Below are 14,772 nucleotides of genomic sequence, written 5' to 3' on the forward strand. Positions count from 1 at the left end.
GCCCCAAATAAAGGTACCAATTCTAGGTACCAATGACTAATTTGGTCCTGGATTTTCTAATGAAACCTTAGGTATGGTTCCATCTTTGTCTGGTCAAACAAATGAGAGCATGATTAACCCGGGATTCTTAGGATGAGGTTTTTAACGGAAGCTAAGAAATTGCTAAGAACTCCACTCTAAGAATCACGGACTAATCATAGTCTGACAAATTAGTTTCTAGTATGATTTAAACCTGATGGATCTAACGGATTTAGCATCAAATTTATCTCTCTTTTTTTCTTTTTTTTCTCTTTCATCAAATTTATCTTACTATCATGATATTACCGCTTGGTTATAATGTTAAATAATTGTGTTTGTAATCTAGCAAATTCTTTTGAATCTGGAAGGGTTTCTTAGTAGCTGTCATTTCAATAAACCATTTGATTGATTATTGTAATTATAAGTCGAAATGAGTATATTTTAGGGAGTGCTCAAACCTGAGCTTATTATTCTGAATTTTCTTTAATTTTTTTTAAAAATATGTTGGTAATTGAAAGAAATAAAAAAACGGTAAGAGAAAAGTAGATAGGTAGAAAGAGTCGCCATTGATGGCCTTGTTGTCAAATTATGCAATAATAACAAATAATATAACCTAACAGGAATATATGATATGATCAACCGATCTTTATATAATTCTAGTTTCTATTTACTTTCTTAAATAATCAAAGCGTAGGACATGAGAAAAAAGAATATGACTTGTTCCTACTACTTATATGTAATAATATATATAAATTGTAAAATATAGTATTTAAAATAGCATTTGAATTTATTTTTAAACATTTGTTTATGGCTGTTAATATCAAAAGAACCTCAACAATAAAATATATATTTATATACCATGAATATGTTGACAAAATTATAAAACATACAACGAGACTAAGTCAACTGATAGTTAAGAGTTTAGGAAGTGACCAAAAGCCAAAGTCAAATACTACATTAATAGCCAGTATGTCAACTTTACAACCTTTTCTGATAAAGACAATTTTACAACTTACATAACTTTGCTAGTTAAATTTAGTTCCTAAATGGAATATTAGACTACCTATTATAATATAGTTGACTTTTATTTAAAATATTTCAAACGTTTTGTTATGTTTCTTACAACCATAAACTTTCGTGATGTTTGAGAACTTTTCTTTCATTTTTAACTTTGCTTCTCAACAAAAATACTTTACAGGATATCATTATCTTTTTTTTTATATCATTATCAATATATAGTTAAAGTAAACGTGTTAATAAATAAAAATCTATATGAAAACTTTTATATACTAAATATTATCATAAACGAGACATTTATTAAAATTCGATGCTATAAAAGTTTCAGAATACTTTTAAACTAATGGGATAAAACTGTAGAATTATAGTTTTGATGTCATGAAAATTATGAATAAGAAACTGATTGAAGTTTGATGCTATAAATAATTCGCTACTACTTTTCAAGCTGTAAAAATAGTTATAATCGTTGGCAGAAATAAATAGCTGTAATTTTTAAGTGAATTATTATTAGAAAAAACTAGGTAAGGAACCCGTGCGATATCGCACGGAATTCGTTTTGCAGAAAAAATATCCAATATTTTATTTAATTATTTTAGAGAAATACATGCATTACAAAGTTATCATGTGTACAGCTATACTTTAATATTGATAATATTAAAAATATATTTTATTTATATCTTAGTTGTAATAAAAAGTACATATATATTAAGACTAAATCAGATATATGTCTACTCATTTACTAAATTTATAATGTAATTTATACAGTTAAGAGATCTTGTTTGGTAATATATTCATGATTTGTATGAAACAATATAAAAATGTACGTACAGTCAAAAATGATTACATGTGTAGGTAGAATTAGATTCAGAAAAAAACATAGTTATAGTTAGCAATGAATCTTTGTAAATGAAAAGGATAGGTTTTATTCTAACATGTAGAATTGTGTTATTTCGGTAGTATAAATTATATTTTCATTAAAATTAATTTGTGAAAGTTGGTTGATTAAGTAGTAAAAGCTATTTTCTAGAATTTTTAATAAATATAGTATATAAAATGATAATATATAAAAATTGAAAAAATAAGAAAAGGCATAGATCACTTTTCAAAAAAAAAAGATGAAAAGATACATCTTTAGATATTTATTTAGACTATTTAAATGTATAATAAATAGAAATAAATGAAAAAATATATTTAAAATATTTTATTTTTACAATGAATAAGAACCAAGCATTGCAATGGTTAACTAAGAATAATGGTTACCACTAAAAATTGTAATGGTTCATCATTAAAGTTTACTATTATCACTAGTTTCAAAGATTAACAATTGCAATGATTCATCAGTAAAGTCTATGATTACAATAGTTGCAGTGATTTATCATAGTTTTAAGGGTTTATCACTAAAGAATATATCATCACCACAATGATTTATAAATATATAATACTATAAAAAAAATTACATGAATATTATATATGTATATAAAATAGATATAAAAATTATATAAAAATGAATCAAAAGACAACTCTTTATTGGCATATAACGATAAAAATCAACTAACATTATAAAATACTAATTACCATTGTTAGTCATAGAAATTAGAGTTTTGTTAAAGAATTTGAAATTTTAGAAAAGAATATGTTTACCATAAACAAGCAATGCAAATAAATATATAAATTTATATATTCAAAGATAATTAGAATAATAAGTCCATAAATATTATTATAAAAATTATAAAATACACAAAATAACCTTTTTAATTCTAGAATAATGGAATAATAGATAGTTGATGATGCAAATATGTATTAGACACTCTTGATACTTTTGAATACATATATATCATACTGAAAACTATATATGAATTATTAATTTGTTTGACTGAAAGTTTACTCATTTGATAAATAGAAAATACAAAATGTATTAGTTCAAGAAATAGGAAAATAATAGATTTTCAGTCGAAGTGTTCTACAACACACTATATTATAGATAAGATGAAAAGACATAAGCACTAGATACAACTTTTCATATCAATTATCATGTACTTTCTCAGGATGAAAATAATAAACAATAAACACAAAAATTGAAAATTAACAGATGCATCTTTTCATGATTCGGTTAAAACGGTTATTTGTTAATAAACTGATAATATAACTTGTAATAATTCTAAGTTAAATTATCTAGACTTTAAAAAAAAAATATAAGTAAAACTTTAAGTACTTCAGTAGTCTGACTTTAAATTACATTAGCATACTTCCTACTATATATTTTTTACAACCTTTCATTTGATATCTTCTAAGAATTTGTAATTAAGCAACTATACAAAACTTTTTTTCTTCACTATTTTAATAAAATTTGTAAATGATTTTCAATCATAAACTTATGTAGATGATCTATTTATAGTTTTTGAAAGAACTATAGGAATATTCACTTTTTTATCAACTGATATTATATTAAGAGGGAAACAGGTTACATCAGAAATACATATCATCAGACCATTCATCTGATTCTATAGAGATTCAAAAAAAACATCGAAAGGCAATAGGCTATCTACACTGACCAGACATAATTAAGATAAGTGTAAAGAACCTATCATACACGATGAGGGAGAGACTTCATATAAAACAACAAGAACACTTAGAGATATAACTTTCAAATTTTGGATAGTTAATTAAAATAAAACATTTACAATATATTTTGAATAAACACAGCATTGCAAAAAAAAACACTTTATATATATATATATATCTCACGTGACTGTTCGTGCTTGATATAAAGAGCGGTTTCTGGTGTTTGTGGCCGGCACGACGTCGGTAATCCTCCTTATTTACTTTTTATCCTACAGTTTTAATTCTCTGGATTATATAATTCAACACATCGTCGTGAAGAAAAGTTGTATTGAAAAAGTGTTTCCATGATGAAAGGAATCTTTGTATCCACATTTTTCATGTCCTTCGTACTGTGGCTCCAGAGAATCATCTGGTATATCAGTACCTCTTTATCCTTGGATATTATGGCTGCTTTGGACAAACAGAAACAAGCTCTTGTTTGAGGATAAGTCTTTCAATGAATCAGAATTGGTTACTAGAGCCCTGGTGCTAGCAAGAGAATGGCAAAGTACCTCTCTACCAGCAGGGTCACAATCTGATTCACCTAAAGACTCCTCGCATAAACCCTTTGTCCTACCCTCGGGTTCCGAAGAAGCAAGCTCTGATACCATCCATTACTATGTGGATGCAGCTTGGAATAGTGGCTCTACTGCAGGTGGTTTTGGCTGGATTTGCTACGACCATGCTGGTCTCACCCTTCGTCAGGGTACTTCATCTCGCCGGTATGTAGCTTCGGCCTTGGTTGCTGAAGCGTTGGCGTTAAAATCAGCACTCTCTGATGCTGTCAATGCAGGTGTTAAAGACTTGATCTGTTTTTCAGACTCTAAAAGTCTTGTCGCACTGCTCTCAGGAAAGTCATCTGTGACTGAACTCCAAGGAATCATCAGTGATATATCCTTGTTGAGCCTATCTTTATTGTCTGTTACTTTTAAATTTGTTCCACGCTCTTGTAATATGGCTGCTGATAGCCTAGCGAAAAACGCTCTGTATGTTGCGTCAAACTCCCTTGTGGAGGATGACTAACTTTTTCGGTTTTTATTATTAATGCAAGATTTGATCAAAAAAAAAAGAAAAAAAAGAGATATAACTTTCAAATTTTGGATAGTTAATTAAAATAAAACATTTACAATATATTTTGAATAAACACAGCATTGCAAGAAAAAACACTTTATATATATATATATATCTCACGTGACTGTTCGTGCTTGATATAAAGAGCGGTTTCTGGTGTTTGTGGCCGGCACGACGTCGGTAATCCTCCTTATTTACTTTTTATCCTACAGTTTTAATTCTCTGGATTATATAATTCAACACATCGTCGTGAAGAAAAGTTGTATTGAAAAAGTGTTTCCATGATGAAAGGAATCTTTGTATCCACATTTTTCATGTCCTTCGTACGGTGGCTCCAGAGAATCAATCCCAAGACTAATATTAAATTTAATAACCGTTTGTCCTCTCACATGAAGAGGTGTTTTTCGTTCGATAACTGTTAAAATACATTTTAGAAATTTTGTTGAAAAGATACATTTGACAAGTTCTTGACCCAAAAAAAGAAGATACATTTGAAAATTTCTTTTAAATTTATGCAATTTTTAAGATGAAACAACATAAGCTTTGACATTAATTGTCGAAAAGACACATATATATTTTGACAATTTTTTTTGTTGATTAATGCAATTTTTAGGTTGAAACAACACAACTTTTAGGATGAAACAACACAAATTTTTAACACTAATCAGAATTATAATTTCTTTTTGATTATATGCAACTTTTACTTTGAAACAACATAATTTTTCAACATTAATCGGGAGAGAATTTATTTTTGATTAATACAACTTTTAGGTTGAAATAACACAATTCTTAGGTTCAAACAACAAAAAATTTAGGATGAAACAACACAACTTTTCAACATTAATTAGAATTCTTATTATTAGTAGACATGTTTTATTGTTTTCGTTGATATCAACATTTTTTTTATGGGGAAATAAAAGTTTAATCCAATGGTAAAAATTGCTTCCTTATACAATCAAATGGTTAAGTTTTAGTTTCTTTTGGATGTATCACGTTATTAGTTACTATCTAAACGGTGTCCCGTTTTATTTTTGAAATGTTGCTTCTCAGAAGACACAACCCTTTCAGAATAATACTTCGTAAGAAATTTATATATTCTTCTTTATCACTTTTTCACTTCCTTTCATCATTGTTCTTTTTTTTCCGTCGCTTACCAGTGATTTTTTTTTTTGATGGGAATAACAGTTTTTCTTTTAAGTATTGAAATGGAGAATAGTTCAAGTAAAATGCATTGTGGCAAAATCAAAACATTGACGCATATGTTTCTGACTTCTGAGATCGTTTATGGATCAGGTAAAACCAATACTTATATGGAAGAAAAAAATACAAAATCATTTAATTTCTTATAATTTTTTGAGTAAAGGTGATATTAGTTTCTGATTTTCTTATAACTCAGGGGGAGAAATATGCATATACAAAATCATATATCTTTTCAACTTGTCTATTTCACCCACCACCTTCTTAATACATCGACTGCATGCATTACTGTGCAAATTAGACAAGTATTTAAGATATACAAAGAATAAGAATATATTCGTGAAATTTTATTTTGAAAAATGCATGTTATAGACTATTTATAGATTTTAAAAATCTATTTGAATAGTCACAAACTCTTCAATTTGAATAGTCACATTCTTCTAATTTAAGAAAGTTATTTTGAAAAGATACTTATGAAAATAGTCACAACTTTTCACTTTTTAAAATATACTTATATGAATAATCACAACTATTTAGACAATTTTTAGAAAAGACACAACATTCCAACATTAAGCTTTTAGAAAAGACACAATCTTTCAACATTGAATTTTTAGAAAAGACACAACTTTTGAACATCTTTTACAAAAGACACAACCTTTCAATATAAATGGATTCACAATTTTTTCAATTAATTGAGATTACTATTATTAGTAGATAAGATATCTGATATTGATTGCAATGAATAAGACTGATTGTGGATAATATTCGAGATTGGAAATATGGATATGCTATCTGGTTACTTTTAAATGTTTTGATCTATGAGATATAAAATCTTATTTAATTCTTGATATCATGTATTCAGACTCTTGTCAGGGAATAATATGTATACGATGGGTGTATAAGTATAACACAGCTATTGCATGGGAACAATTATATTTAATAAAAATCAGACTGTGGAAAATCAAATGCGCAGAATCAGTACTAAAATATTCCATTTCAAGAGTAAATAAACTATATACATGAACTGGCCTTATTCAAGAATACGTGTGAGAATGAACATTGTAGCGGCCGAAGTTTCATGTATGTAAACTATTCCTTTTCTGGTTTGGACGACTAAAGTTTTTCGGTTATAAAATATTTATTTGGCACTAAAATTACTTGTATAGGGCATGCAAACAAATAAGTGATTTATGCTTAACACCGTAAAAATGGTTGAAACTGATTATCATGATCCTTCGATGTTCCTCGATCATTCATCAACCCTGGAAAACTTGGAAGAAGTTTAGTTAAACTGATGCCTGATGTTAAAGTCGAACGTGTAAGAGTAAGATTATGCTTGGGACGTCTCGATATGGATCTCAGACAGCCGGATGGATACCGCGAATTTGAGCTTCATTGTATAGTCATATTAAACTTGGTGTTCTACGATAATGGAAATCTTAGATCACACAATTCTATACTTCATCTGGCGAGAGAACAAACCACTGCTTAGTTAGGATCTCCATAGCGGCTATCTCGCCATGTCTCTCTTGCAACAATCCATCTTATGAACATAATTCGGCTTTGCCCACACAACTAATTTTGTAAAATAGGTATGCTCATGGTGATGCTATTATAGCTAATCTGTGGTAACAATTTTCTTTCCAAATAAATTTAACTTTAAATAATAAAACTGAAAATTTACTGCATGTATTAAAGGTTACACATATTAATTCCAAAAAGGAAGTATGTGACCGACCGAATGTCTATCTCTAGCTAATTCTAGCTGCACCACTGTATAAAAAGTCCACAATATCTGGAGTCCAGTCTGTAATTTGAATAAAACTGGAATGTGAAAAAAAAAATAGAATGTGACTCCATTTCTCTCATATTAAACATCGTACGATAATTTATAATCGAACTCGTCCGAAGGCGGAGAATATTAAAAATGAAATGGAGAATTACATTTTTGTTATATATAATGAGAAAAAAAGTCCAATTAAAATCACAAGATCCGTGCATCATCTCGGCGAGTTGAGGCCAATGTCCATTCCGTTAAAAGCAATCGGCGCATACATCCATAGATCATCAGAGCTTAATAACTGCGTAATTATTATTTTAATTTTAATTAGATCGCACTCGTATATGACACATGCATGAATGTACACGTAAACTGTCAAAATTAAAACCCACCTTAATTTGGAGTTGCAAAAATTTGACGTAATGAACGGCTTCCTCAAGCATTGTACTGATATCAACCTGTGACGCATTTAAGAAACTACATATTTTTAGAATTTTTAACGTTTCTTGTAAAATAAATTGCATGCAAAGAACAACCATATCATCTGCATGTGTTTAACGTTTGCATGAATTTTTTTTACCTTTGTTCCATTGGGGACCAGATTTTGCAAAATCCTCAGTCTCTCGTTTATCCTTTCTCTTCTTTTCTGCACAACCAAATAATGATTCTTAGGCTTTCTACTTTTTGGGGAATAATGATTTGCGTTTTGTGTCCCAAAAAAAAAAGAAAATATTGATCAAAATTAAAGAAGAAACGTTGACGTTAACAAGAGAAAGATATTCACCCTTGCGTAAAGGCTTTGAGGGTCGGTGGCAGCACCGCGACTGGCCCTGGTCTTTCCGTTAAGGTTGAGGGCCTTGGAGGCATCTTCTTCCTCTTCTCCTCCATCATCCTGAGAAGGGCATTGTGATTCTTCCTCGAAACAGAAAGTGGTGCTCGAGTTCTGTCTACTCATCATAGTCCCACTCTTTCTTTTCTTCACCTTCTCTCCTTCATCTTCTTCGCCATTGTTGGTATCATCGCTCATCTCTATATTCTTTTGGCCTCTCTTACTCACTTTTGTTCTCTTGTTTTTCTGAAACAACCAATTAACAGATATTATAGTCAATAAACCATGTTACTATCATATATATTTGGTGGAGAATGGTTTTGTTAAAATATAAATGGTAATATTTTGATGCAATCAAGTTCATATAGATTCCACTAAGTCCCTCTAAATTGACAACCAGGTAGGAATCTTAAGCCGTAAACTTACATCAGCCGATGTCGCACGTGATCTCTTCTTGGAACCGGTGAGATATTTCTGATGATGATCCGTAGTAGTCACAGAGATCTCGGATTGCAAGATGCTCTCCTCCTCATTGTGGTTCTCAACAACGGTTTCCAAGGGAAAAAGAGTCTTTCCAGATGAGTATTTCTCCACGTCACATTCACTTGTCTCCTCACCAACAAGGTAAGAGTTGGTGTTGATGGTCGCATCTTCCAGCCCAAAGTCCATTGGCACATTGTTGTTCTCTTCAGCCGCGGGTGGTACTACCGCATAGTATCCACTGTTCCCAACGCTGTAGCTGCTGCTCTCGCCAGAGAAACAGAAGCTACTGGCTTCAGGCATGAGAGTAAGGTGGTTGTGATGAGAGCCAAGGCTCCAATACAAGCCGTGGTGGTCTCCACCGGTTATCCCAGAGGCTGGCCCGGTGCCAGGATGATCGTAGGAGGCGAGGAGCTGGTTCATGAAATCGGCTTCTTCGGTTGCATATGTGTACATTCCTCCGAGGTTGTTGCTCCATTCTCCCATGGCTTCCATTTTAATTTTGTTATTAAATTAAGCGTCTTAATTAAGAGATTAATCTTAGTTAAGAAGATTGGTTAGTTTTGTTTGTTGGATGCCTTGTAAGAAGTGAGGGAATGAGGGAGAGGAGTTGGGATGTATATATAGAGAACATGAGGAATAGTGGATAAATTATAACACCAATGACAATCATCATTCTAATTAATTTATAAGGATACCCTTAGATATGAACAGCTAATAATTATGGTGGGCGATACAACTTGGTCTTCAAAGCATATTTTTGTAGTTTCTTGGTTATGACTCGATGCATTCCGCTTATCTTATTGCTCCACTTCGTAATTATTTCATAGTTCTTAAACACATCAATTTAAGTAAGCAAAAATAATATAGTTGGATGGTATACCCGAATATGACAATGTGATAATGGTATGTCAATTTTCAATAGAATTGTAGGATCAAGATTGGAGAAGCTCATTATATTGTTTAACTACGCTGTAGATTATATATTAGTTAGCTTTAGGCTTACGTTTTACCAAAGCTTCCAACTTATTTAGCAGAAACTCAAATTGAACAGTCCGAAATTGAATTTTCGATACATATAATATTTAAAACATTCGGGAACATTATATTTACGGTCGGATTAATAATACGCTCTCTAATTGCGCTGATCCATTGAGTTTAATGTTGAATACTAATTAGATACATAACTTTTTCAAAGTTAGTTAATTATATTTACCAAAATACAATACATATTTGATAAAGTACATATGATCCTTAACAACAAAAACTGCATATGATGATGTCTTCAAAAACTTCCATTAATAGACATCCTGCCATGATATAGCAAAGACCTTGTTTTAGTTTAGTAGAAAAATATTATCTTGCTATAATATTCTACTACATCTTCAGAATATTCCAATCTATTGATAAAATATAACTGCATTTTATCTTATAATCTCTGTAAAGCGACACAACGTATTAATCAATATTTTACCTTACATAACTAACAAATAGTCGAAAAACGAAATGGGTTTAATTAAATGAATATATGCTATAGAACTTTTAAATATCGTAAATGATCTATTTCGGATACGTACTCCTAGACTTCACGAAAATATATAGAAGCATGTAAATTGTTATTTATTTATACTTTTTACATTACTTTTGAAATTATTATTTTGTCAGCTGTATTTTCCAAATATGCGCTGACTTAATAATGTTTGTCCTAACTTTTTAAAAATACATTACAAACTAAACCATGCATACAGTAGACCTTAGACATATGGTTCCAGTCTAGTCAGTCATTTGTTCATGTAAACTCAAACCTTGACATAATCAACGGTGATTTAAAGAAGATGAGAGGAAATGGTTGGGTTTATGTATTATGACAATATTTGGATTATTCTGTTTTTTTAGTTGTAATGAAATATATATAGGTATATATATACTACTATTCCACTTTAATATGGAATAAGATTGTAACAGTATAACTTTAAAATTTGTCAAAAAAAGAAAATTTTAAGCCCTTTCTTAACAAAAAAAATTTAAGTTTTAAAAAAAATCATATATTAAAAGGTAACAACATAAAATATGAAAACTTGTAAATTTTAATGACCTAAAAACTCTCCGCTTTATCGGCTTTCTTTATGATTTTTAAGACGTTTTTGTATATATGATTTACTGATTTATAAGTTTTTAGATATATTTTAAATTGCATAAAAGGTTTTTGTTAATGAAAGATCGAAAATTAATGTTAAATAACATCGAAAAATTGATCAATCAGATTTATGCATACATGATACATCATACTAACAATAAAAAAGTGTGGTGATACTGTCGTTACTATATATGGTAGTTATAGAGCCTTAGGGTTAGGGCCTGGGTAATTAATTACACCAAGGCTCTTCCTCTAATTTTATCTTCTAGTTTATACAGTTTTTTTTAATAAGTGGTTTATACAGTTTTACTACACTAAAAACGATTCTTGTAAAATTTCAATTATTATAAGTTCTTATTTAAATAAGAGTCGAAGTCTTCTGTGGCTTAGAGCAACATTATCGGGCTTCTAAGCCTCGATGCTTAGCCCAATTCGAGTTAAAATTTAAATCAAAAATGGGGAATATTAATAGAATCGTTTTTTAGGTAAGAAGTTTGTGGGCGCAGTGCTTGTGTCACGTGGCAAGCGGTAATAGGAAGTTGGAAGCGGTAGAGAGAAGAGGTCGTTCCGTCTCGATCCATTTTCTTCGTCTCCCTCTTCTCTCTCTCTCTCTCTGTCTCTGGAGAAGGCGATTTCTCGACCAGTGAAGCGGCGTCGCTTACCACACCGATCGAAAGCTCAAACCCCGCATCGAATCTTCAGCAGGTTCGTCCTTCTTCTCTGATGGGTTTTTTTTGGTTTCATAATCAGTGAGATTGTCGATCTAATCTTTTTTTTGGTTTGATGGCTTTTTGCATGCGTGGTGATTGATCTCGGTGTGCATAGTCTCACTAATCTCTCTCACTCGACGGTAGATTTCGGAGGCCGTCATCTATTCTCACCCAATCCAGAAGGATCTCGCCGTCGTCCTCCGAATCGAAACGCTACAAGGTTTGTCTTCTATCTCTGTTAATATTCTATGTCTGTTCTAGCGAAAGATTTAGAGGAATCATATAAACTAATTGATTGGTTTGTCACTGACTGACTGTCACGCTGGAGAGTTTGGTTCGCAAACATCTAACACTACTGTTGGTGATGAAGAGGTGCGTCCAGAGGGTAGCAAGGCAGCTAAAGCTAGAAAGAATAATACTCAAGGAATAAAATCTATGGCTGATTTTACGACTGTCATGGAGTTGAAGAAGGATGATCTCCTGCTGAAGGAGAGATTGTCAAAGCTTGCCATTCTGGACACACTCCTAGCCAAGCCAGGACCACTAAGCGAGCCTGAGGAAGTTGTGAAGAACAAGCTGCTCGCTCTGTATTTCTGAAAATGTTATCGCATTTATTATGTATCTGTTTCTTGAATTCTGTTTTTAAATTCTGTTTTTTCTGCTTCCATGTCTAATGTATTTCTGCTTCGGAGTAATGAAAATGTTTCCTTAAATTATTGTTTGGTGATGACTTGTGTTATGTATAATGTACTAATGAAATAAATGTTTTTGCAGGTTTATTTAAAATGGGGATATATAGTTACAGCCAACCTTCAGATTCTGCAGAGTATGGTGGAGAGACATCTGAGTACAGCGAGACGGAAGACCTCATCCGTCGTGACCAGGAAGAGTTGAGCTTGCAATATGGTGACACGGCTCAGTACCCTCCGCAGTACCCTCCACAACCGGAGGTGGAGTTTGGATTCCCCCAGGTTTGCTACTGTGGTGGTGCACCAAAGTTAGCTACATCATATACTAGGCTTGATCCAGGGAGGAGATACTACACCTGCGAGCACATGGATGATGGAGAATGCCATGTGTGGAAATGGTGGGACGTCGCAGTCATGGAGGAGATGAGGGCGAGGGATAGTAACTTTGCAGAAAGAGAAGGCTTTATGAGCGAAGGAGAGAATAGATGTGAAGTGGAGAATCAGAGACCTGGTTATTGAACGTGACAGTTTTTGTATCATAATCCTGTTTTAAAAGAGAAAGAGTAATGAAATTGAGTTATATGATTTAACACTATTAAGTAATAATTGATTAGGTTGCGCCAACCACTAGACGGCAGATCGTGCGCGTGGAAATTCCATAAGATCATAAGCCATATTATAAACACTCTCTCCGTTTGTTTTCTTTTTTACAACAAAAACACTTTCTCAGTTAATATCTCCTCTTATACGCAAATAAATTGTTGACAAAAAAAAATCCAAACAAATTTCGTCATCATAATTCCAGACATAAGAAAACGCTCCCTAGCTAAAGCAGAATTTAGACATCTGCCAAAGTGTTTTTTAGTAAAAAGCGAAAGTTAATTTGTTTCTTAAAACCCTAAGAAAATACTAAGATATTCCTAGGAAAGCTATAAACGCTAATATCCTTGTAATAAAACTCTTTTATCATAATTAACCTTCTAAGAGTATGCAAGAATCACCAAAGAGGCTAAATAAACTTTTCTGTGACTGCCAAATCTGAACATTTAAGAGCTAAATATCTCTATAATATTATTTGAAAAATCACTTTCCTAGGTGTCGCGCTCACATTAACTCTCACGATATGGTTAATTAGTATGATATCCTTAATGAAAAAAATACATAAATATTATTATTTACTTTTTAAAATTTTCCAAATAACAATAGAAATAAAAAGAAACATTTATAAACTTTAAAAAAAAAATTAAAACGAAATATATATGTATATATAATATGATTTCATAAAAAAAAGGAAAGTTCACAAAATAGTAATATTTCATTAAAAAAATATCTTTAAGTAAAAAAAATATACTTTTGAAGTAATAAAATACTTTTTTTTATCTATATCTTCTTAGATGAAAAAAATATATTTATATATAATGTGATTTAGTGTTTCAAAAAAAAAATATAATGTGATTTCATAAAAACAAAAGGTCACACAAATGATCTTGATATTAGAAAAATAAATATTTTTCTTTTAAAACATAATTTTACACGATACAAATATATATTTTCAAAGTAATTGAATTTTTTATATATATCTATATATTTTCTTAGATGATTACACAAAATAATTAAGTAACATAAAGGTATATAGGTTTAATTGACAAAAAAATAATTTATTATTATTATTAATGAAATTTGTTTTTCATATATTTAGTTTACTATAATATCTTACAATTACAGGAAAATGAATAAATTATATTTTACTTATATAATATAATTTATAAAATACAATCACATTTTTACTGCATATTTTTAGAGATATTGAAAAAACTACAAATAAATTTTAGCAATAAACATATTAGCAACTTTAGTCATTTATATTCGTTTTTTAAAATTCAAAATATAACATATATGAAAAAATCTAAATTTTATTATATAGTTAATGTGGTTGTTTAATTTATTTTAAAATGAATTAAAAATGATAGAGAACAGACTGATTTTTATCAAATCTTTATTATTCAAAATCATTAATTGTCATATATACTTTAGTCACATTAGGTAATTACGTGATTTTTATTTAAGGAAACAATGAAGAACATTTATGATTAATTTATGGTTAGTTTAGACATAAATTATATACGTAATAGTTACTAAAATTAATTATTAAACATCCCATAAATTTTTTATTATTATCATTTATTTAAAACTTTTGTTATAAAAAAATACAAACAATCAAAAATAATGTGAGTATAAAATAT

The 14,772-nt window shown here is 30.3% G+C and overlaps 2 protein-coding genes across 2 annotated transcripts; one reads left to right on the forward strand and one right to left on the reverse strand.

Annotated features, from left to right (window-relative positions):
* Positions 1-6,696: 6,696 nt before the first annotated feature.
* LOC106444782 (transcription factor RSL2-like) lies at positions 6,697-11,414 on the reverse strand. Its single transcript, XM_048766286.1, has 5 exons — positions 8,940-11,414; positions 8,469-8,759; positions 8,265-8,330; positions 8,077-8,142; positions 6,697-7,985 (listed from the first exon to the last, which is right to left on the reverse strand). The coding sequence occupies exons 1-5, from the start codon at positions 9,486-9,488 to the stop codon at positions 7,905-7,907; spliced, it is 1,053 nt and encodes a 350-aa protein (XP_048622243.1). The 5' UTR covers positions 9,489-11,414; the 3' UTR covers positions 6,697-7,904.
* Positions 11,415-12,141: 727 nt separating this feature from the next.
* Positions 12,142-13,048, forward strand: LOC106444781. The gene is made up of 2 exons (XM_048777109.1): positions 12,142-12,458; positions 12,615-13,048. Exons 1-2 carry the CDS (start codon positions 12,440-12,442, stop codon positions 13,046-13,048), a joined length of 453 nt encoding a protein of 150 aa, XP_048633066.1. The 5' UTR covers positions 12,142-12,439.
* Positions 13,049-14,772: the final 1,724 nt, after the last annotated feature.

The sequence above is a fragment of the Brassica napus genome, chromosome A3, assembly GCF_020379485.1.
Source record: "Brassica napus cultivar Da-Ae chromosome A3, Da-Ae, whole genome shotgun sequence".
NCBI lineage: Eukaryota > Viridiplantae > Streptophyta > Magnoliopsida > Brassicales > Brassicaceae > Brassica > Brassica napus.